General features: G+C 44.5%; 1 protein-coding gene across 3 annotated transcripts; it reads left to right on the top strand.

Annotated features, from left to right (window-relative positions):
* The first annotated feature begins 99 nt into the window (after positions 1-99).
* On the top strand, positions 100-16,633 carry wrap53 (WD repeat containing, antisense to TP53). 3 transcript variants are annotated; one of them, XM_084003688.1, is made up of 11 exons: positions 100-296; positions 721-1,178; positions 1,265-1,454; positions 3,597-3,692; positions 4,621-4,729; positions 5,894-5,982; positions 7,875-8,098; positions 9,132-9,343; positions 11,217-11,320; positions 13,774-13,917; positions 14,874-16,633. In XM_084003688.1, exons 2-11 carry the CDS (start codon positions 896-898, stop codon positions 15,097-15,099), a joined length of 1,677 nt encoding a protein of 558 aa, XP_083859814.1. In that variant the 5' UTR covers positions 100-296; positions 721-895; the 3' UTR covers positions 15,100-16,633. The 3 variants fall into 3 exon arrangements, with proteins under 3 accessions (XP_083859814.1, XP_083859816.1, XP_083859815.1); XM_084003690.1 differs by having other exon boundaries at positions 1,268-1,454; XM_084003689.1 differs by having other exon boundaries at positions 105-142.
* The last annotated feature ends 7,479 nt before the right edge of the window (positions 16,634-24,112 follow it).

The raw sequence follows: 24,112 nt of genomic DNA on the forward strand, positions 1-24,112 counted from the left end.
AGAGCAGTGAACATCACAAAAACCATGCTCATGAGCCATCAGAGGGCCCTCTCACCATAGGCTCTCAACCATCCGCGCAACTCTCGCGATAGTTTGAAACACATGGCCGCCCACGGTGTTTACAACTTCTCGCAATGAATTGGTGAGTAACAACACAAGTCCCGAAGTAGAAGGACGTCTCATCGTTTTTTGTGAATCATTCGTACTCTCCAGCTTTAGGGGAAACGTTGACACCATCGAGGAGAAAAGCGTGTATCGCCAAACTGCGAGCGGCATCAAGGCAAATCACAACACAGGTAAGTAGCTTCAGACTGATAGCATAGGCTAATGCTAACATAAGCTAACATAAGGTGGACTTACTGCATTGCCAATTTAATTCAAGGTATGAAGGGTAATGTGGTATACTACGGTATGGAGTAAAGCGAGTCAGCGGTTGTGATGTAATTTATACTCCGCCAGCGTGAACTCGGTACATGTAACATTCATGCTAGCTCGGAGTGGTTAGCACGTCGCTACTCGCCACAGGTGTCTGTAGGTTTCTTACACGAGCAGCTTCGTGTCGGTTATCAACGCCTCTAAACAATGACTGTCACGTTCACGTCTCTTACTCGGCGGGTGTGTTTCTGGCTGTTCTAAATCGATCTTATAGTTTTGCATTGTTTTGGCGTATTCGTTTTCCATCCCCCTGTATTGTTGTCTTCACATCCCTCTGTTTTCTAGGCTCGTCGGTGCTGTGATGTCCTCGACCCCCAGCAGACTCAAACACCCACACTGCAGGAAGAAGCACTATCCTAGTAGCACTTACCTCACCCACGTCTGACAGCCAATCACAGGACGCACAGGCATTTGACGCCAGGTAGAGGACTTGACAGGAGAGATTCATACGCAAAGAGAGATGTCTGACTCGGCTGGAAGTGGTGAAGGCGGAGGTGTGGCAGCAGCAGGGCAGGACACAGAAGCGGACAGCGAGCCCCCTCATCAGGCCCCACCTTTGCCAGAAGGTGACAGCTTGGAGGTCAGGGAGACATCAGAGGAAGGGATACCTTCTTCTGCCAAGCGGCCAAGAATGAGCGAAGAGGAACTGGGACGCGATCCGGTTGCAAAGCCTGTCGAGATGCATGGAGAAATACCAGCAGAGGCTGGCTTGGCGCAGGAAGACCCAGCCTCACCAGCACAAGGTAGAGTATCAAATGGAAAAACATGAAAGGGATACAAATGTGTTCATTCAAGTCATAACCTGCACAAATGTACTCTTTGATGTTAGTAGCAGGAGCACATCTTCAATGTGAGGGCGGTGGAGTCGGGGAGGAGGTGCCTGTCGGTGGTGGAGGTGAGGAAGAATACCATCAGAATGGAGATGGAGGGCTCGATGCCTCCTTAGAAGAAGGAGAGACGAAACCAGAGGAGGATCACAACGGTAACGGATCTGCAGACAGCCCCGGTGACGCACAGCAGTAAGTGGAGGAAGAAGTCAGGTTTATTTTTAACCTCTGTTTCCACATAGCTAGGAGTGAAGATGTGGCAGAGCAGACACGCCAACGAGGGAACTATTTAAAGCAGGCGTATTTGGGATTGGTGGTGTTATGAAATTATTATTATGAAGACCTGTTTCAGAAATGGAGAGAGAAGGTTTTGAGTACCAGAACGACACAGAGAACATGACTGCAACTTTGTTGACAAGTCGCGTCTGCACATATTTCTATTAAACACTCGACCTCTGGATCAGAGCATGTGAGCAGATTTTGTACGGAGCAGCATTTTCATGATAAAAGGAAGGAGCGTCGCACTACATCCACTTCCACTCCGGTACTGCTCACATCACGAGTCTGAGGCATGCTCAAGCCCGACCCAGAATCCAGCGGCTTGTACAGTCATCGATCGATTATAGCCTGCGTCTTGTCCACATTGTGTACCAGTGCATGAATCATACCATACCAAAATCCACCTCTTCCAAAGTGCCGGGGCGGAGAAAGCGTACCGTTCTTAGTCACAGAACGGAGCGCTCACACTGACCAAACAATCCAGACTTTAGGCTGCCTGATGTGGCTTCTATTCACCAGGAGCAATACTCCTCTTCAATACATAGTGACACCTATGAAACCTCATATAACTCCATATGATATCATGTATCAGATATGGTATTGTAATATTAATAAGTAAGAGAGCCCATGCACTATAATCTGATGTGTAAACAAATGCCACTCAGCATCACTAAGCGTGTTTTCACATAGAGTCCTCTTGAACCGGACCAAACTCAGTCCCCAAAAAGTGGACCCACAGAAAATGGACTCATTTGTGTTCATACTGTCAAATCATTTGAAAGAGGACTCGGTTCTGATTCTGGTCCACCTCAGGTCTGATGGGGCCTCAGTCCTGCTCACACTATAGTTCATTAAAGCTAATGCTTTCCCATTCTATGATGTGATGTTCAGTGTTGCTTCCACACAGAAAGAACACTGAGCTTTTTCTCATTCATTCTAAAATATCTATTTTATATTCATGTGAAAACATCTCCTTCAAACAACTGGGTTTATCCTCACCACAAATTTTATTTTGGAAGAGTACATTTGAATGCATCATGATAACATTAAAAATATCACCCAATCCTATTTATTACTGAATAGAGCCTGAATGCATCATAATGCAACTCAATGCGACGTCCGTGAACGTGGTTAGCTGTTTGCTGTTATTTCCAATCAGGACACCGTCGTCTCCTGACGACTTCAACACGTATTTGCTGTTCATAATATGGATCGACGACTAGAACGCGTTAAAGCCGGTATAAGTTGTTTGTGGTTAATTTCCATTTTCGGGATAATCGTAAATATCGCCACAAGTGACTTGGAAAAGCTGTCAAGCTTACTATCATGGTAGAGAAGACTGAATTAAAAAAAACTAAATATAGGATACAATAATACATTTTTAAAATGAATTCATCCTTTATTTATGCAGGGAGACCTTCTGATTTATGATCATCTTATTTAAAAAGATTTGATTGTTTTTCACCACAAAGGTTGTTCAGTTAGAAAAGTTATATCTGTGATGCAATAACACATTTGTTTCTTAACAAATTGTACAAAGTGGTTCCAGTATGTTTTAGTGCCATTTCGATGTATCACACTAATATTGTGAATTTCTATTATTTTAGCGAGGATAATACATATTATATATTATTTACATATATATAACACCTCCAATAGTCATGACATTTGGAGAGGATTATGAGGAATTAAATGTGAAATGGTGGAATTAATTTGTGGAGGTGTAAACTGTAATTACCAATCCACTCCACTGTGTGGTGACACTGAGTCTAACTTTGGATTTGCTTTGTGCCATTTGACACTCTTATTTTTTTATCGTTTATATTCAGCAACACTTTTGTCCCGACTAGGAAATTCAGTGGATTATATTTAACACAATGAAATGAATTCTGAGCAGAACTACAAGTCAAGGTTGTGGTTGCATGTAATCTACTAACCTTATGTCCTTGGCATTAGGAATATTGGAAATTGAATCTGTTTGTTTTGTGATATTCCCATTTGTGTCTTTTAAAGTCATTAACTGAACACTTGCCTTTCTCTTCATCTTGCTTCCAGCCTTGGCCTGGATTTTACCCAGAAGCCCCAGATGCTGACTGGCTCCTGGACCGAGTACTCCAACCTCCCAGAGAATTACCTCAAAGGCTGCAAATGGTAATCCCTTCTAGAATTGGCATGACACCTAATGCACCGTGTAGACGAGGTTCTGAAGGTGCTACGTATAAAACATATTCATCGTCACGGAATTTGTGAGTTGTCATTTGTATGATTAGCATAAAAAATAAGACCTTTACATTTGTAGATGTTGTGCCGATGAGCAGATATCAAAGACGGATATTAATGTCCTGGATTAACATGATGATCTGTTATTCTCACGCTGTAATGGGAACACAATTGTAGGCAAAATAAACATGTTTTCAAAGTTAATACTCACCTTCTGACTAACATATTAAAAATATGATGCTAAACATGATGCTTCTAAAAGAGGTGGAAACATGACTGAACCCTGAACAATGCTGCTGTTACATTTAACATTCAACTTAGTGACACAAACAGCAGAGTTTACAGTCGGGATATTAATAATTAACCGTTTTATCTGTGCTGTAAGTTAAACAGTTGAAAGAAATATAAAAAAGAAGCGATAAGAATAACTCTCGTCTTCCTTAAAGGTTACGTCGTCCTGAGCCGGAGCAGCCAGTTGTTGCTAACTTCGGGGCTAACCTCCTCCACAACAAGGAGCTTAGCTTGTGTCTGGTTGTAGCATTTATTCACAGACAAATGAACTGTACCCACAATGCACTGCTGCATTCACGCTGCAATGTTACTAATGTTACTCCCAACTAAATGAACTGATGTGGTGGAGACTCATTGGTCTGTTTGGCTTCATAGTGCAGGTTAACGCCAAGCTGACTTAGTGGCATCTGCTGAGGTTGTTTCGGACTAGTGCGTCCCGAATTTCAATCCAATACAATTATGAGACTTGTGCTTAAGAAGGCCGTGGCACCTTTTAAAAGCAAACCTGAATGCAGGTTGTTTTCAGTCCTGTTAACACCATCCTTTCCTCCCTCCTTTTCTACATTAGGGCCCCTGATGGCTCCTGTATCCTAACCAACAGTGCAGACAACGTGCTCCGTCTGTACAACATCCCTGCAGAGATTTACAGCTACAACTGGGACCTGCTTCCTGAGATGGTGAGAGGACAGACAGCGTCCCATCAGGGCTTTCCCCAAATGTTTGTATCCATGCAGAGAGACTATAGAGGAAGGAAGAGTCAACACTGGAGTGGAAATGCACATCAATAGATGAGATTCAAACTCATTTATGTCTCCACATCATCAATGCATCCCTCAAAGTTTAGTTCCACTTTATTTAATTAAACATTACATATAATTCAAAATTCACATATCCTTTGTGGGACTGACATTTAGACATGATAAATATCTGTGTACAATCCATATGAGAGAGGGAAGACCTTTTTATCTTCCTAGCTCTGAGGCTTTTAGTTTTTTTCTGTGCTATCACATTTGGTCTGAACATAAACAACAAACGTGGCTATTATTAATACGCAGCTTGTGGAGGGCAGCGGTGACGAGCAACGAGGCTACGGGCCGAGTGTGATCATGCCAGCAGGCAGGCAGCCAGGTAGCCCGTCCAATCATTTCATCCAGGCCCATTGAAATGATTTGAGGGGCTTGTTCCAGTCCTGACAGGCACAGATGTTTTCCTTTTAGTTGTTTGGGTTAATTGGTTGCTGTCGAATGTAAAAGCTTTTAAAGAACAATACCAATCCTAGCTTTAATCATGGTTATGAGATATTTCACACCGTTTTAAAACGGTCTAAAGGATGAGATCTGAAAACCTGTGGTGTGCTTTACACAGATCAGTATGTTGTTGTTTCTGCATGCATGCTGTGTTTTAATGAACTAAGAAAATAATCAGTTTAAATCAATCATCAGTTTAAAGCAGCAGCGTGAGAAAATGTATTTCTGAAGTTGGAATAGATGTTCTGTCCTTTAGGTTTTTGGAAATATGTATTGGCAAGCCAATATTTTAATTGTATTACAGGCTGGTAGATTGGGATCACTGAACAAAAATAATTGAAATTTAATCCATTTCCCTCCATTACGGAGATCTCTCACCACTTATGAAAAGGGTAGAAAATGAAGCTTTTATTGCTCCATTTCTCACATGCTGCCACCGGCTTTGATATCACTATGAGGAAAAGCCTCTGACATTCTCTTATAGCCACATATTCAGTCCCAGCATCGGCACAGTTAGATCCAATCAGTCATTACAATGAGTGTATACTGTGTGTGTTCAGTCCTGACTGTCTCCTTTCCTTCATTGCGTGGCAGAGTCCAGTGCTGAGGATGGCAGAGGGGGACACCATCTACGACTACTGCTGGTACCCCAAGATGAGCTCTCTGGACGCAGACACATGCTTGTGAGTTCAGCGTGATCTTTGCCAGTCCTTGCCCTGAGCCTCGGCTCCTAACAGCTGAGGAGATGAGACATTTAAAGTTCACGTTGAAGGTCAGCCTGTCAGACGGTGAGGAATGTATACACAGAAAAGGCCCCATGTTGTTTGTCGAGGCTGGTGTCAGTCAGGGACCGCTGCTTTAAATCTCGGTCTTGGATGGTTAGACGCTGTGTGTTTCCTATGTGTGAGTGGGTTTTGCTGTGCGCTGGAGTGTGTCTAATAGACCATCGGAATAAATAGGGGATGGTTGTGTGATTGTGACTCACGCTTTGATCCCTGTGGTATTTGCACTCATTGTGGGAGCCGGCTGCCAGCGTGGAGAAGGCTGTAAAAGTGTTCAGATATCTCTCATTATGAGTGAAGAGTTGGCCTTCGTCTTGTCTGCCTCTGCCGGGATCCGCTCGGCTGTTTGAGGCCCACAGTGCTTTTCAGCATGATTCAGCCCGCTAACAGCCCTCCCGCATCCAGCCAACACCTAAAGGGCCTCGTGATTCTCTGACTTGGGACATCTTTTTTTTCCATTTCATTCTCTTTAGGTTTTTTTTGTGTGCCGACACGCGCTCCAGCAGGCTTTGGAAATGTGGTAATTGTGACATCACTGTGTGTCCGCTCTGAAACGAACATCAGTAAAACCCCACCATCACCTTGGAGATTGCATTTGGTCTGAGAGAGGTAGGGCCGTGCTAACAAGCTGGGGTCAAGTTGCCACTGTGTGTATACAGTATACACTCCCCCAGCTCCCATCATGCACCAGCTACAGCCTCCGTCTGATCAAGGCCCAGCGTTGGCACCAGACAGGCCTCACTGTGTCGGGGGAGGGGAGGGGTCGGCTGGGGGTCAGGAGATGTATGTCCGAGGATGAGAGTTGTGTAAACAGCGCAATCATCAACAAGCGCCTCCTGTGGACAATGAACCACTTGAGGCGTGTATAATCTGCCAAAGCCCTGTCTGTCATGAGGATGAGGAAGCCAGCAGGAGCCCATATTCTTCATCTTCCTCAGATCACTGCCACATATCACAGGGGGGGCTCCTGCAGGGCGCCGCTAGGTGGTCAGACCAGCTGAGTCCACTGTTAAGGGCCAAGGCACGCACATCAATCGCAATGGGTGTGATTATTGAACGCATTTACAGCAAAGCGTTTTTTGAGGGTCTTTCCAGCCTCCCCCCCTTTTTTCACATCTCCCATTTTTGTTTCTCCCCCTGCGCTCCTTGAACGTCTGTCTGCCAAAAGCCATGTGTTGTTGATGCCCCTCCTGTAGAGAGGGAAGAAGGGCCCCTGTTATGACTCAGTTAAGTTACACTGAGTTCTAGGCATAGCTCCAAGCGAGCAGCAGTCTAGCATTATAATTGGGCATTTCCTCGCTCTGGAATAAAGCTGGGGCTCAGAGGGGCCATAACAGAACACGGCAGCAGTGGTAGGGGCCAATTTCCTTTGTTTAATTGAGCCGCCATTTGTTCAGCGCCCACTAATTAGAGTTAAAAAGGCATCGCTCAGTCTTTGGCCCTGATTTGAATCAATGAGACTGTGCTGTGGTCTTGTCTCCATAATGAGGCGCAGCACAATGCTGTGTATTTGTTGTGATGCATTCAGGTGAAGGTGGTGCACTCCAGCTTCGGAACAAGAAATGATACCAAACGAGACGTTTTGCGGTCATACATAATGTGCATTTCAAAAGAAGAATCTCTGCTGCTGATTTAATTTGAATCCTGTTTTATTCCACTGGTTACTCGTCTTCATTCACTGCTCACTAAATATATTGTTGCATTGGTTACTCTATTAGCTGCCTGTCTGTTTCCCACGTCTTAATAACTTCCACTCTTTGCCATTTCTTTTTGGCCTCTCTCCTCTTCCGCAGCCTAGCCAGCAGTAGCCGTGACAACCCGGTCCACGTGTGGGATGCGTTTCACGGGGAGGTGCGAGCCAGTTTCCGACCCTACAATCACCTGGATGAGCTGACGGCGGCCCACTCCCTCTGCTTCTCGCCCGACGGGACGCAGCTCTACTGCGGCTTCGACAAAACGGTCAGGGTCTTCTACACCGATCGCCCCGGGAGAAACTGCGAGGAGCGGCCCACCATAGGTCTGTTATCTACCACGCTTCTTTTGTTTCCTTTACAGCAAAGTTTAACAGCCATTATGTTATGTGCTCTCACCTTAAGTGTTAATTTAAATGCAGGGGCTGTTTTCAAAGCGTCCGCTTTTGTTCAAGGACGCTTACTGAGAGTGAAGAGTAGTTCACTAAAGGAGTGTTCTTAGAAAATCAAACCCACAAGAGAGACAATGAGGGAGCAGGGACGATGTGAAAAGGATAAGTTGTTTACTTGTATTCAAAAAGTTCCTGTCTGACAGCTGGCTGTCTCATCCAACAGTCTCCTTGAACAAAAATACAGCTTTTGTGATGTGATTCTGACAAACGAAGAAGGAGAACTAAATGTTTACTGTAATTCATGATCTTTCACTTCAGACAAGTTTGAGCTTGTGTAACGTACTGAAGCAGTCTGCCTTGTAGTTAGGACCAAAGTAGTCGAAACCACCAAAATATACAGACAAATATTTAGACAAGTGTATTTTTCATGTCCTTCATGAGGATTTTTCATTATTGATTGCATGAAGTGGAAAGACATGCCTTATGAGAGGTTACTTTCCAGGCAGCAACAAACAAACTGATAGGGATCAGATAATGCAAACGGCTTGAATTGATCGGGCTGGATTCAAATTTTCAGAATAATCGTGAAGATATTCACGATTGAAAAAGCTGTCTAGCTCGTTGTCATGGTAGAGAAGTGAATTGATCTCAAAAGTACATCTTTAACCTGCCTGTCATTTATGCAGGGAAACCTTATGATGTATGTCGTCTTATTTAAGATCATTTGATGTTTTTTCTCCTTAAAAAGATTGTTTCTAAGTATATTTTGATAATTATCAACATAATTATTATTATTTTGGCCAAGTCAATAATGACATGACAATATGGTCCCACCTACCTGATTTTAAAAATGAATAATGCCTGAAACATGAGTGACACTGCTAACTTTGAGGACCAGTGATTGGGAGTTGTCTCCTTGTGAAGCTCTTAAAAGGTGCTAAATGTCACCGTGTTGTTGTCACTGCAGTGAAGAAGCAGGGCCAGAGTGGCATCATCTCCTGCTTCGGCTTCAGCCCCTGCCAGTCTGTTTACGCCTGTGGCTCTTACTCCCGCTGCGCTGGCCTCTACTCCTGCCAAGACGGCACCCTGCTGGCCCTGCTGCCCACCCGCCACCACGGAGGCCTCACCCATCTGCTCTTCTCCCCCGACGGCAACTACCTGTTCACCGGCGGGCGCAAGGTGAGCACGCGCACATACACTCTTGCATACGCTGCATGCAGACGGGGGACCCGGGGGGACGGGTGCTGCTGTGTGTGAACGGTCACATAGTGGGAGGATGGAGGATTCAGCACTGAATGGGACAGAAAACGATCAATAATTAGATTGTGGTGAATTTCCATTATTGGGAAAATCTTAAATGTTGTCGCAAGTGACTTGAAAAGGCTGTGTAGCTCTCCATCATGACAGAGAAGTGAGAGAGAGTTTTTTTTGCATCCTTTATTTAGGGAGACATTTATGATTACTTAATTCAAGATTGTTGACAAAAAAGGATGTTCACTAAAGACATTTGTGTGTCCTATCTGTGATGCATAACCATTCAAAATGAAAATATGTCTTCAATGTAAGGTAACATGATGTCGGTATGTTTTAGAGCTGTATTAAACTTTTTTTTTAACAATTATAAGGATAATTTTGTGAATCACACTTACTTTGTCAGGATACCTTTTCCAGTTGTCTGTCTTGTTTGCTCTGTTTTAATATTCCTCCAGTTCTAGACAATGACTGGAGGCTTCTTACAGTGTAGAGACACCATGGCCATGAGCCTCCGTGTGATTGAATGCCCTCATTTCTCTCCTGTTGACGTCATCACTTCATGTCACCCCGTCCACATTAAATGTCCACATTCCAGAGTCTACAACGTTACTCTGTAGCAAACAAGTTTCTCTGCCAGGGATCTACGGGGTCAAGAGTTCACATTAACTGTTGTACACTGCAGGTCTATATCAATCGGTCAGTCTTTAATCGTACAGCACCTTTCAGGTTAGCAGTTCAAAGTACTTCACAGATGACAGATTAAAAAACAGGAAAATAAAAACAGAAGTAGTGCAGAAGACGTTGAAAACAACATTAAAGACACAAGATATTAACAATTCAACAATGTGAGAGTAATACCTGCAAAACAATAAAATGATAAACAAAATAGAATGAAAAGCTATAATGGTAAAACTGCATTAAATTAGAACTAGATTAATAAAATATAATGCAATGCTATAAATACAATAAAAGAGCTTGAATAAAATAAGTGATAAATAAAATAAAAAAAACTAGATCAAATACAATAATTCATTAAAATCATCCACATAAAATATGTGTCTAAAATTATATAAAACTACATAAATAAAACAAAATGAAATTATAAGGAGTCTATTATAAGGGTTATTTCTAATCAAAGTCGTGGCATGTAGGTTTGACGTTTCCATTGAAAAGCATATTTCCAGCAGCTCTCAGATCCTCAGCTCAACACCTTTAACGCTGAGTCACTGAAGGTTTCAGTCCAGACTCCACACAAGACCTGAGGGGCTGCAGCCGCTGATACACTGTCACCATGTGACACTAGTGGGGGCTTTAAGAACAATTAAAATCATTTTAAAATCAATATGGAAGTGACAGCTCCTTCTGCTCCTGGGCAGCACTCGGGCTACCGCTGATTTATAACTTTGTTGAGTAGAAAGGAGAGCATTGCAGTCGTCCATCCTGCTAGATATACAAGCGTGCAGAAGCCTCGGAGAGAGACATGGTCACACTTTAGTGATATCTTTAAGGTGGTAAAATGCAGATTTGATGACCCCACATGAGCCTTAATGCTAAGGTCAAAGATCACACCAGGTTTGTTGGCTTGCTGTATTTCCAAGGGAGTTTCTCTCCGAGCTTTAGAACCAGACATTAATGTCTAAAATGCATTAAAGTAATTTCAGCTGTAGTCTGTTTGAGGGCTGCTATTAATAAAAGTATGCTGATACAGGTCAACAATGTGTATTTTACGAGATGAATTTAACTTATGTAGCCCCGCACAAAGGGCTCTTTTAAACAGTGTGTGTGTGTTTTTGTGTAGGATCCAGAAATCCTGTGCTGGGACTTAAGAGAGCCGGGGAAGGTTGTGTTTTCACTGGAGAGGAACGTGGCCACGAACCAACGCATCTACTTTGATCTGGACCAGTAAGTCTTAGTGAGGGCTCTATGATTACCGCCATGCGGAAAACACGCAATCTGACCATGAAAATGGAATCAACCGTAAAACGCCGAATTCCATGGATTTTGTCAAAATCTAGAAACCATCCATCCATCAGTTAACCAGTCTATCACAGGGCTGACATGTAGAGACAGACAGGTAACCAGTCTATCACAGGGCTGACATGTAGAGACAGACAGGTAACCAGTCTATCACAGGGCTGACATGTAGAGACAGACAGGTAACAGTCTATCACTGGGCTGACATGTAGAGACAGACAGGTAACCAGTCAATCACAGGGCTGACATGTAGAGACAGACAGGTAACCAGTCTATCACAGGGCTGACATGTAGAGACAGACAGGTAACCAGTCAATCACAGGGCTGACATGTAGAGACAGACAGGTAACCAGTCTATCACAGGGCTGACATGTAGAGACAGACAGGTAACCAGTCTATCACAGGGCTGACATGTAGAGACAGACAGGTAACCAGTCAATCACAGGGCTGACATGTAGAGACAGACAGGTAACCAGTCAATCACAGGGCCGACATGTAGAGACAGACAGGTAACCAGTCTATCACAGGGCTGACATGTAGAGACAGACAGGTAACAGTCTATCACTGGGCTGACATGTAGAGACAGACAGGTAACAGTCTATCACAGGGCTGACATGTAGAGACAGACAGGTAACCAGTCTATCACAGGGAGACATGTAGAGACAGACATGTAACAGTCTATCACAGGGCTGACATGTAGAGACAGACAGGTAACCAGTCTATCACAGGGCTGACATGTAGAGACAGACAGGTAACCAGTCTATCACAGGGCCGACATGTAGAGACAGACAGGTAACCAGTCTATCACAGGGCTGACATGTAGAGACAGACAGGTAACCAGTCTATCACAGGGCCGACATGTAGAGACAGACAGGTAACCAGTCTATCACAGGGCTGACATGTAGAGACAGACAGGTAACCAGTCTATCACTGGGCTGACATGTAGAGACAGACAGGTAACCAGTCTATCACAGGGCTGACATGTAGAGACAGACAGGTAACCAGTCTATCACTGGGCTGACATGTAGAGACAGACAGGTAACCAGTCTATCACAGGGCTGACATGTAGAGACAGACAGGTAACCAGTCTATCACAGGGAGACATGTAGAGACAGACAGGTAACCAGTCTATCACAGGGCTGACATGTAGAGACAGACAGGTAACCAGTCTATCACAGGGAGACATGTAGAGACAGACAGGTAACCAGTCTATCACAGGGCTGACATGTAGAGACAGACAGGTAACCAGTCTATCACAGGGCTGACATGTAGAGACAGACAGGTAACCAGCCTATCACTGGGCCGACATGTAGAGACAGACAGGTAACCAGTCTATCACAGGGAGACATGTAGAGACAGACAGGTAACCAGTCTATCACAGGGAGACATGTAGAGACAGACAGGTAACCAGTCTATCACAGGGAGACATGTAGAGACAGACAGGTAACCAGTCTATCACAGGGCTGACATGTAGAGACAGACAGGTAACCAGTCTATCACTGGGCTGACATGTAGAGACAGACAGGTAACCAGTCTATCACAGGGCTGACATGTAGAGACAGACAGGTAACCAGTCTATCACAGGGCTGACATGTAGAGACAGACAGGTAACCAGTCTATCACAGGGCTGACATGTAGAGACAGACAGGTAACCAGTCTATCACAGGGAGACATGTAGAGACAGACAGGTAACCAGTCTATCACAGGGAGACATGTAGAGACAGACAGGTAACCAGTCTATCACAGGGAGACATGTAGAGACAGACAGGTAACCAGCCTATCACAGGGAGACATGTAGAGACAGACAGGTAACCAGTCTATCACAGGGCTGACATGTAGAGACAGACAGGTAACCAGTCTATCACAGGGAGACATGTAGAGACAGACAGGTAACCAGTCTATCACAGGGAGACATGTAGAGACAGACAGGTAACCAGTCTATCACAGGGAGACATGTAGAGACAGACAGGTAACCAGCCTATCACAGGGAGACATGTAGAGACAGACAGGTAACCAGTCTATCACAGGGCTGACATGTAGAGACAGACAGGTAACCAGTCTATCACAGGGAGACATGTAGAGACAGACAGGTAACCAGTCTATCACTGGACTCTAAAATTGTAAAACACAGAATTTAGAAAAATTAAAATGGAAAACCCGGAATTTGGGGAAAAAATAGTTTGAACCGTAACAAAGCCAAGGGGTTTTGGTGTTTTACATGATCTTCTCTGGAATTCCATGTTCAACATCAGTGTTTGCATCGATAACTCATCCGGTTTGAACCGACGTTTGTTACATGGCTGCACAGACGCAGAGTCATCTCTGTGGTTCGTGTACGTGGTATTGTGTTGAGCAGGTATGTGTTGGTGTTGTGTCTGTAGGTCGGCCAGGTACCTGCTGAGTGGGGACACAGAGGGAGTGGTGTCGGTTTGGGACACCCACACAGCGCCTCCTGATGGTAACGAGGAGCTACTGCAGCCTCAGCTCCGGTTCCAGGCCCATTGGGACTGCACCAACGGCATCAGGTACGAATGACAGCTGCAGGTTCACTCATTGTAGGACTGATGAAATATCAGATTAAAGTCAGCGTGGGGCCATATTAAAAATGTGATTATCCTTGCAATAAGTAATTGGGATTCAGGATATTATCCCGATGATCATCAAAATGAGCTTAAAACTTTTAAAATGGATCTTAAATGGGACATGTCACAGGTAAGACACAGTCACACAATGATTACTTGCCATGGAGTGAAAGGCTTAAAACACACCATTTGCATCACTTGTGCAAAATCGATTGTAATGGTTGAAAATAAGTTGGTAAAAATAGAAGCTTCTCATTTGTCCAGGTCATGGGATATTTTGTTGACAGAAGTCAAATACAACCACACAGGAAGCACCAACTAACTATAATTAAACATGGTACAAACCATTAAAATGTTAACGACCTGCTGACGACGATCTCGGCGGTTAACGGTGTTCAGTGATTGTCATGCTGATCTCGAGACAGAAAGTAAACAATCATCACATTTAGGTCTATAAATCCCACTCAGTGCCTGCGTTGCTGCTACTGTTTGAATCCCCCAATCTTTCCCACAAGAGCAAAGGGAACGCAAACAAATCATCCAGAATATTTCAAATGAGAGAAGAAACGGCTTCCAATTTGTGTGTGAGACCAGAGAGCAATAACCACGGCGGCGCCTGTGTGCATTCATGAAGCCCCTAAACGCCTCTGAGCTCTGTGTAGAGGAGAAGAAGGAGCTGCTCAACTAGAAATGATGGATCATCGCTGTGAATGTGCTCAGATGATGTATAGAGTCTGGCCTTGCTTGTTTCAGCACTGTGTACTTAGTGTTTACCTCTAAATGAACTTGAAATGCAGTGCAAAATACCAGAAAATTCAATTTTCTTCAATCCTTACAAAAACACGCGCATCATTTTTATTCCCTCCATCCCCCTCTTCCTCCATCCTCCTCTTCCACAGTGTTCATCCCTTCATGCCCCTGTTGGCAACGTCCAGTGGGCAGCGCCAGTTCCCGTGGCCCGGCGAGAGCGAGGGTGACTCGGCCTCGGAGGGCGAGGGAGGTGAAGCGGCGATGTCTCCTCAGGAGACCCGGCAAGACAACGCCCTGTCCCTGTGGTGGGCCGGGCCGCTCGGCCCCGCCCCCGAGGAGAGCCAGGAGCAGAGTGCCGAGGCGGTGGAGGTCTGAGGCTCCGCCAGCTCACACAAATCGAGTTACACCTGCCATGTGATATTTATTTTGGGAATGTTTGCTATGGATGAAGCTAATTATGAGCCGGCCTTTTTTTTTTTTTTTTTTTTGCGCCATCAGCTACACCAAGCCCCGAGGTGGGAACACATTTCTGGATCATTCTTTAAACATCTGGTTACTATAAACATTTACAGCCCAGATAAATATCTGAAATTCAGTCTGAACATATCATCTGCAAGTTTACAACATTTCCTGCCACAGTGCTCTCACTCGCAGAGTTAATATGAAATAAAACATTGCACATCGGGTCAGTGCAGAACACATTGTCAGGGTTTTGTGTTTGAATGCTGTTATAATGCCAAGACTGGGGTTAACCCTAAAAGGAGGAGTTCTTAAAAACAGCAAGATTGTGGATTACATGATTTTATTGGAACCTGATTTATCAGTTTTGTATATTATTAGTGGGAGAATTATTCTTTTTTTGAACAGGCCAAGGTTAAATGTGATGACTCTTTATTGAAGCCTTTTTGATGGTGAATGTGCTCCCTGATTGGATGAATGTGGAGCTCTTTGACTGGGAGGAAGCAGCCCAGTGTCTACTGATTGGGCCTTGGACCCGTGTTGTGTGTGTGGGAGTGTTTCCGTGTTCGTGGCTGAACGCCGGCCCGGACGTTCCTCACAGCTGTAGTTTCAGTAAGTGCCATTTGTTCTTGAGCTTTGCTTTTGTAAACTGATGGGATGTTCTGTATTTACCTTCTTTTTTTTAAACGATGGGACGCCGTGTCGCTCTGTGCATGCCCACAAATGTCTATTTTTGTAAAGCCATGAGCATTCAAATGTTGCTGAATTGTAACCTGTTAACCCTCTGAATGTTTTTAAGAAGTGGGTTGGTCCCAGATTACATTTGTAGTTGTGACTGCTGATGTGGCGGCAAAAACCCTATTGTGTGTATCATTGCATTAAAGCTATGTTCTACATTCTGAAATCAGTTCAGCCTCTGAGGCAGATTTTTAAAAAAGCAACACACACACACACACACCCCTCCCCTCAGTTTTCCACGATTCGACGAGGCGGGATGACGAGGAGCAGGGGAGACGAGGGGATTGGATGGAGGGTACGAGCTAATGGGAACCTTCCGGAGCAATGGCTCCCATTGGTCAATTTCTATGCAGGCCTACGGCTGATCGACTGAATGGATTTTTTTTATTTCAAATCTTAGATCCTAGCTTTAATATTGTACTGCAGTCATTCCCTCAATGCTTCTGCTGCCTTCAGTGGGGCGTGCTTTGCTGCAGATCAGAGGAAGCCCAGCATGCTCCAACCCAAGTCTCTCTACACACTGAGGAGTTGATCCATGTGGAGGCCTCGGTTTCACTTCCTGGAACTGGCCAGGAAATAGCAGCTACACAGGTGTGCTGTCCCCAGACGCCCGAGGAGTGTGTGATGATGGTTGGTGTGTGTCGGAGTGTCTGACGGGTGGCTTTCTGGTGGTTTTATTCAAGCTGTAGTGAATTAAAAGCATATCTCTTCACATTCTGGCATTCATGTTTTGTCCTTTGTGTTTAAGGTAGTTCAGAGTTGGATGCCCTGTAATACATTCCCATTGAATGCAAGATGATGTTCTACTCGAGTCAAGAGGCGGCCCTTGAAAGCTAAAGGGACTATTGGCTTTCACTTATGAGATGGAAACTATTCATAGCTTTCACCTTTCCCACACACACACTCTGTATGAATGCACACACACTCATGTGTTTGATTGTCTGAAACCACGGGGGCCGAGAGCCAAGTTGGAGAGCTGCACTGTTGTGTTGTGCAGGTTGCTTAGCAACTGTCTCCGCCTCGGGAGAGGGAAGTAGGTAGGAAGTTGACGAGACTGAAAGTTGGGGGGTTGGGGGGGGTCAGTCATGTAGTGATATTAGTTGTTTTTTTCATATCTAATCAATAGAACTTGCCAGTGATGGAAGGAGAGTTGGCGATTCAGTGTTTCTCCAGACGTTTGAGCATCTCGTAACTAATTGTTTTAGTTTTATGGTCACGTTTTGGTGAAGGCGAGTTGTGATAACAAACCTACATGCTCACGTTCAACCGATCAATGTTCACCGTGAGCTGAACGGGTGGAGCAGGCAGCAGCTCAAAGACTTGAAGGAGCCTCGGTGTTTCAAATAGAAACGTGATTCTCCAAACGGTGGTGATGTCACTCTCTAACACGTTCACCATATTAATTTTATGACGTCAATGTTGTTTACAGCTTTAATTGGAAACCTTTTAGCTTTTATGACGTGGTGATAATATCTTTCCCCATTGTTTTAGGGAAACAGGGTGTAGATTGTCCTGATTAAACACTGGGCATGTGAGCTGTAATCAGATTACTTGCCGTGAGGCTCATCTATTGCACGTTCATAAAGTTTTCATGAAAAAAAAATGAGCAAGCAATTATTGTATGAAATATACTATTCCTAATGTTAAATGGAGTTTGTATTCTGATTAAAACATTTCACCCTCAGGCTGAAACCACAATTATTGCATAATCATAGATATTGATTATTAATATTGATTGCAGTGGTTTGCTGTGTTCCCCTGTTGTATTTAAGCCAACAGTGACATTCTAGAGATTACATGGATGATTGTCATTATGTTGTCCGTATAGAAACTGATATCGGTGCTGCCTTTCCAAAGTCGTGCGGTCACACGGACGGAAGCGTTGCCATTATCTGCGTCCCAAGGTGGCTGCAGGTTAGTCTTTCCACTTGTGCGGTTAATGAGCCAATCCACATCAAGTGTTCTCTGTTTCTGTGTTCTGTGCCTCCATTTAAGGCGCATCCTGAGTGAGTCTCCATGGCCTCGCATAAGTGGCTTCCATTAGACGGCCGCGCACACAAACTTAACAGTCGCCGCGCTCATCGCCCCAGAGAGCGCGGAATAGTAAGTAATGGGATCTTGATATTAAGAAAGACATTTGAAAACAATTATTCAAATGGGCTGTCTGCCTGTTGAATCTCCTAATCCCACAGTGAAGCACTCAAGCGAACACTCAGCGGCGTGACCCCGGCTGAATTAGCATGGAGGGAAAAGAGGAAACGACGCTCTGAAGCCGGAGATGCTAAAATGTCTCGACTGCTCTCTGGTTTGTCACTCTCGTGCTGCCTTTGAAAAGGAAAAAGGCGTTTTAGGAACATGAAGCGGAGGGAGCAGACTCGCTGCAGCTTTTAGAGCTTGTCATACATGGCATTTCGTAAAATGTCAAAGGGACGCCTTTATCTCCGCCAGACTTTGAATGTGTTTGGCAGACGTTTAGCACGGGGCTTCGCTCTGACCCGGTTCTGACACGCCACCAGAGTAGAGACGTTCCATCCACTTCTCTTCAAACCTCAGGTTGGGTGCTGCGCGTGCACAGCTGTGTGTCGTGTATGAAGTATTGATGGTGCAGATCTCAGCCTGATTACATTCTGCTGCTGTGGGACACGACTTGGAGCCAAGGTGTACTAATAAACAAAGAATTTGACGCATGACCCTCTGAAGGGTGAAGCCAAATCTGATGTGCCTTAAACTTGCATTCACTCTACTGACCATCAGGGGGCGACGACACAGGTTGCAAAAAAGAAGTCTGATTGGATGGAAGTCTGTGAGAAAATGACTTTCCAACACTTTAAAAACTGCATGAAGCAAATAGCTACGAGGATGACTTCAGCATTTAGCTGTGGACCTTGAAAACCTTGAATTATGAAGATAACTTTGTGAAAAGCTTCACACCAGAATCCAGACGGAACCAGATCCAGTAAAGTTGCTAGTCTCCGGCTTGTGGTTGGAGATGGTGGGATTCTACCAATCCTTCCGTTTACATGAAACGAAGCACTCAGTTGGTATCAGTATCAAGTTAAAGATACATCACAACTTATTAAACGACACAACCCAATGTTTTAAACATAAATAAACCTATTGATATTACCTTAAATAATATGGCACACCTTTATGGATCAAATGACCCAACCATTTAATTTAGTTGAAACTTGCTCACCTACAACTAGCTACAAGATGAGTCATGAGTCATGCATCAGTAATAATGTTCCTGTATATGAAACTAACTGAGACACTGCTAATCACTTTCATACTTCCTTCGCTGTTGTCTAATATCTCAGTTTATGAATACAGGGTTTATGATATTTTTTAAAGACATTCATGGTGCCCAGAGGATGAATCCTACTGACTTTGGAGACCCTTTTTCTCGTGCACCACCATGAGATTCATTTTATTTCTTGTTTTAAGTTTAATTTATACACAACAATCTTATGACTTGACATTTGCTACAGTGAATCATGTTCATCAGTATAAATTGTAAGAATGTTGGAGACTCCTTAACTTTTCATCAAATGTCCTAATTTGCAAACGCTAAACTAAGTAAAAACAACATGTTAACTATTATACTTGCTTATTGAGCTGTTAGCATTGTCGATGCATGTGTGTTAGCATTTAACTCAAAGCACCAATGAGGTGCTAGCATGGCTGTAGACGTTCTTGTGCAGTTCTTTAGTTTCAGGCTGAACTCTACCTGCAGACGATCCCCTACTTCTCCTGTTAGCACTAGCGAGGATCGGAACTAACTCCCAAAATACTCCACGTCTTCATGCGCATGTATCAAAACTGAAACCTTATTGTTTTCACTCACAAGTCAAATGTCATTTTCACACAGCCACGTTTCCTGCTCATTATAGACGGACCAGTCTGAAGTTCAGATGACTTGAGGTTTTCCTTACGAAGCCTCAATCTGCAGGGATATTTTTATAAGTCCCAACCAACCCATTTCATCTGCCGCCAAAATAGCCCCATTCCTATGAATACATCCCATTTCCATTCCAAAAAGGCGGCGGCGGCGGTGATTGACGCGTCCTTGTTCTCTGGTTTACATTAGATGTGAAAATAATTGGCACCTGTATTCCTGCACATGCTCTGAAGCCAGGGGAAAGGCATCGCACCGTGAGGTTTCATTTCACTCCCGAGTCTGATCCCCTATTCACTCCAGATGTGGAGGCACGCACATGGATATCTAGCTGGAGTAGCTGGGAAGATTAATACGGAGTAAAGATGTGTCATATCATCAAATTCTACTGTTGCTGACAGGTAGAAACGAAAAGCTCTGCATTGATATTGCTCTCACGGATATGCAAGCCTGGAATATCAATTTTAAGATATGTACTCCTCTGTGCATCTCTACCGTCCCTCTATCCTTCACCTCATCCTCTTCTCATCAGCTCATCCTCTTCCAGCCTCCTCCTCCTGCTCTCCACACACTCCCTCTGGTGATCCCTGTAGCTAGTTATCAGGAGGGTGAGCCTACTGAAGTACATTAAGCATCCAGGATCCCAGCCGGCCCTGGCAGATTGGATGTGATCTTGGCGGTTTAGTTGGGTGTGTGATGCTGCAGGGAGAGTTATTGCTTGTGTAATTGGACTCTGGGGAAAAGTAAAGCAGTAGGACCTAGATTCATCCTCCCACTGCCCTCAGGCTGCATGGACACCTCTTGTCCCAGCACCTGGCCATTCTTACCATATGCTGCGGTGCAGGTGGAGCAGTGGGCCAGGTCAGAGGAGCCCTGCTAGGGGTTGAGGAGACAGATGGAGGAGGGGATTAAGAGGAGGAACCCCGTTCCTGGCAGAGGATATGAAAGCCAAAGTCCAAGTGTGGAAAGATTTGTTCGTGAGCGTGTTCGTGCATCGAATAGCCTCGTGAAGAGTGGAAGGTGAGGATAATCCTCCCGAGTAGACCCGTCGTGGGTGGCCGGATTTAGAGTTAGTTGGTTCAGTGTCTAGGATTTAGTGGCCTCTAGTTGTCAATAGCCCTCCACTCACCCCTCCCTCCCCAAGTAACGTGTAATCCAGACGACAACCTCCGATATTGGAAAGTGAAGCCAATTCTGAAGTGCCTTAAATTTATATTCTCTCTGCCGGCCATCAGGGGGCGACTCCTCTGGTGGTAAAAAGAAGTCTGATAGTATAGAAGTATATGAGAAAATGGTCCTACTTCTCTCTTGATGTATTATCTCAGTAAACATGAGTTTATGTCTCAATCTCTAGTTTCAAGTCTTCTTCAATCCAGCATGATGTTCATTTAGTACATTATGGTCCAGGACAGGTTGCTACCAGGGCCTTGCTACTGTCCCTACCATGCAATTCAATTAGCTACTAAAATCAATTTAACACTAAGGTGTCAAGTCCTCAAATTATGGAAGTCCACATAGAGAGGAGGTCGCAGTGGACGGATCAGTCAAATAGACTCAGGACTTTCACCCAGGAGGCTACTGTGCCTGTGTGAAACCAAAGGTCAAAGTTCACCTATTTTTTTAATTCACATTTGGAAATTAAATAACCACCAAAACCACGTCATTTTGTTTTTAACCACATGGTTAAAACAGGAGAAAACACGTTTTCCCCCCAAAACAGAATTGAAAATGCAGTTTAATTGGATGGGAGTGTCAGTTAACGAGTTAAAAGCATACACACTGCGTCCCGATTCCATACGACTTCTCATACGCAGCAGTGGACGGGTGGGAGCCCATCCAAAGGTCACATGGCAAATCTGAAGGGCTGCCAGATGATCAATTGAATGGGAAAATTATGCAAATTCAATTTAGATGATGTTTTTCGCTTTTTTTTTTTAAACTCTAACCTTTGGTTTCCTGTGAAATACTGTACGGCTTTTATCTCTTTAGGCATCCAGCAATTATTCAGATGAAACAAACGTGTGTGAGGAGGAGGACGAGGAAGAGGAGGAGGAAGCTCACAGGGACAGACAGATGCTGAAGGATAAAGACGTGCAGCTGAGATCTATCAACTGCAAGGCGGGCAAAGGGTGCACACACACACACACACACACACACACACACACACACACACATTTCTGTACCACCCTTGGTGTGAATTTCACTCCCACCAGGGTGCATGTTTTCATGTGTTTTGTGTGTCTGCGTGTATGTGCATGTGTCTATCCGCTAACCTTAACCCTTCACATGCACCATAATTAACATGCACTCACTATAATTGCTTATGTTTGCTGCGAAACGTGCTGAGTGGAAGTGATGCTCGATTTTGTGCAAATGCGCATGTATTTATAGTACATTATGAGTGTGTGTGTGTGTGTGTGTGTGTGTGTGTGCGTGCCGTGGTCTGGCAGCTGGAGCAGACTGCAGCCAGAGTCACCAGGGAGAGGATGCGGTTATGAAGAAGAGTTGAAGGTCGGTTCAGTAAATGAGGTTAACATGAATAAATAACTTCTAATACACGCTGACACACTATGGGTGTATATTAAGCATACAAATACACCGTCAAGACTCCTTCCCAGCCGCTCGCATCTCGCCCCAGAAAGTACATGCAGTTATTCTATGGCGGATCCAATGTAGGAGGTGTAGCTCTGCAGATTTTTTGAGTCATTTTCGGCACAAAGGCGAGCGAGAGCACCGCAAACCAGCCAGTTTTCCCACACACACACACACACACACACACACACACACACACACACACACACACACACACACACACACACACACAGATTCCCAGACAGAGCAGAAGGTTTGTTTCTGGTGCCAGCTCCACCTCTGAACTACTGTTGTCTCTGAACCAGTCTGTCTTCCTCCACTACATTTAGCTCTGTCATTTGCCCTGCCAAGGTTTCAGGAGGTCAGCACAACAGAACCAGCTCCATCTCTCTTTTCTTTTTTCTTCCTCCCTCCCTTCCTTCTCTGACCATCTCTATAAAACCTCCTCGCTGCATTTGTTTCTTGTTTGGATCTCACAACCTGCAATTACAATTCTTGTTGAAAGCATGCTGTAATTTTCCAGAGGAAATGCCTTCACTTCTGTCTTTGCTTGCAGATTGTCCCTCCGCCTGCAGACCCCAACCTGCTCTGCTGTAGTGCCCCTGAGCAAGACACTACAGCCTTACCAGCTTCAGGTCTGCCGCTCAAGCAGACCTGGCTTATCCATCATATTTGCCCCCCCTCCCCCCTCTCTCTCTCCCTGGAGGTCTTCATGCTACATTGAGTTTTTCTTCCCTCTGTAGTTTTAAGTGAAATATTTTCACTGAAAACTATTAAAAAGGTATCTTCCCCTTGTTGTTTCTCTCTTTGTGTGTGTTTCTGGATGTGTGATGTGTTGCAACTACATTTGGGGAACTCTGGGATTGAATGCAGGCATATTCAGACAGTACGGACACATTAAAGCACATAAACTGCCTCGCTGCCGTCGCCACCGATGCAGTTCGCTACTAAGACGACTTCAGCACTTTTCTGTAAAGTTGACCTTCAATTATGAAGCTAACTTTGTGAACGGCTCAGAATCCAGTAAGGGTGGCGCTCTGCTGGTTGTGTTCGTCAGATCCACCCGTCGCTCCTCCGCAGTCCAAATATGGTCACTTCCTTCACTGGTTGCTATAACGCGATGGAAAAAATGCTGAAGCGTAGTCTCCGAGTGATGTCACCGGAACTACATCCACTTCTTCCATACATCTACGTCTATGGTGTAAACCCCCCCAATATGTCCCCTCTACGTCTTCTTCTTTCTAATTAAGGACACTCTCTTCAGACATTATACAACGTTTAACAGGCGGATTAGTACTGAACAAGTAGAGTGATCCGTCGGTGTGAAACTGTCAGAGTGGACATGTAGGTTTGTGTGTCAGTGATGAGATCACATGAAGTGTGGGAAGGACAGAGATCCGCTGTAAAACTGCAAAACACAGCTGTAACCTACAGTTGCATGTCATGTTCATGCCGTATATCCACCACATGGGGGCAGTACAGCCACAGTTTTCACAGCCTTCCAGTCCCCATGCTTCTGTGTGTGTGTGTGTGTGTGTGTGTGTGTGTGTGTGTGTGTGTGTGTGTGTGTGGGGCCTGTTCCCCGGCTCGTCCTGTACCTCATCAAGCTGGACGTGTTGGGGGACGCGACGTCCTCATAGTGTGTCATTCTATTTAATATTTTAAACCTATACAATATTCATTTAATAGATGTACATTTAGCTG

This window comes from Eutrigla gurnardus (genome assembly GCF_963514095.1).
Source record: "Eutrigla gurnardus genome assembly, chromosome: 23".
NCBI classification, from domain to species: Eukaryota; Metazoa; Chordata; class Actinopteri; order Perciformes; family Triglidae; genus Eutrigla; species Eutrigla gurnardus.

Coding starts and splice junctions, on each gene's coding strand:
- wrap53 (XM_084003688.1), top strand. CDS start 896: ATGTCTGACTCGGCTGGAAGTGGTGAAGGCGGAGGTGTGGCAGCAGCA. Junction 1,179..1,264: donor CCCAGCCTCACCAGCACAAG/GTAGAGTATCAA, acceptor CTTTGATGTTAG/TAGCAGGAGCACATCTTCAA. Junction 9,344..11,216: donor TGTTCACCGGCGGGCGCAAG/GTGAGCACGCGC, acceptor GTTTTTGTGTAG/GATCCAGAAATCCTGTGCTG.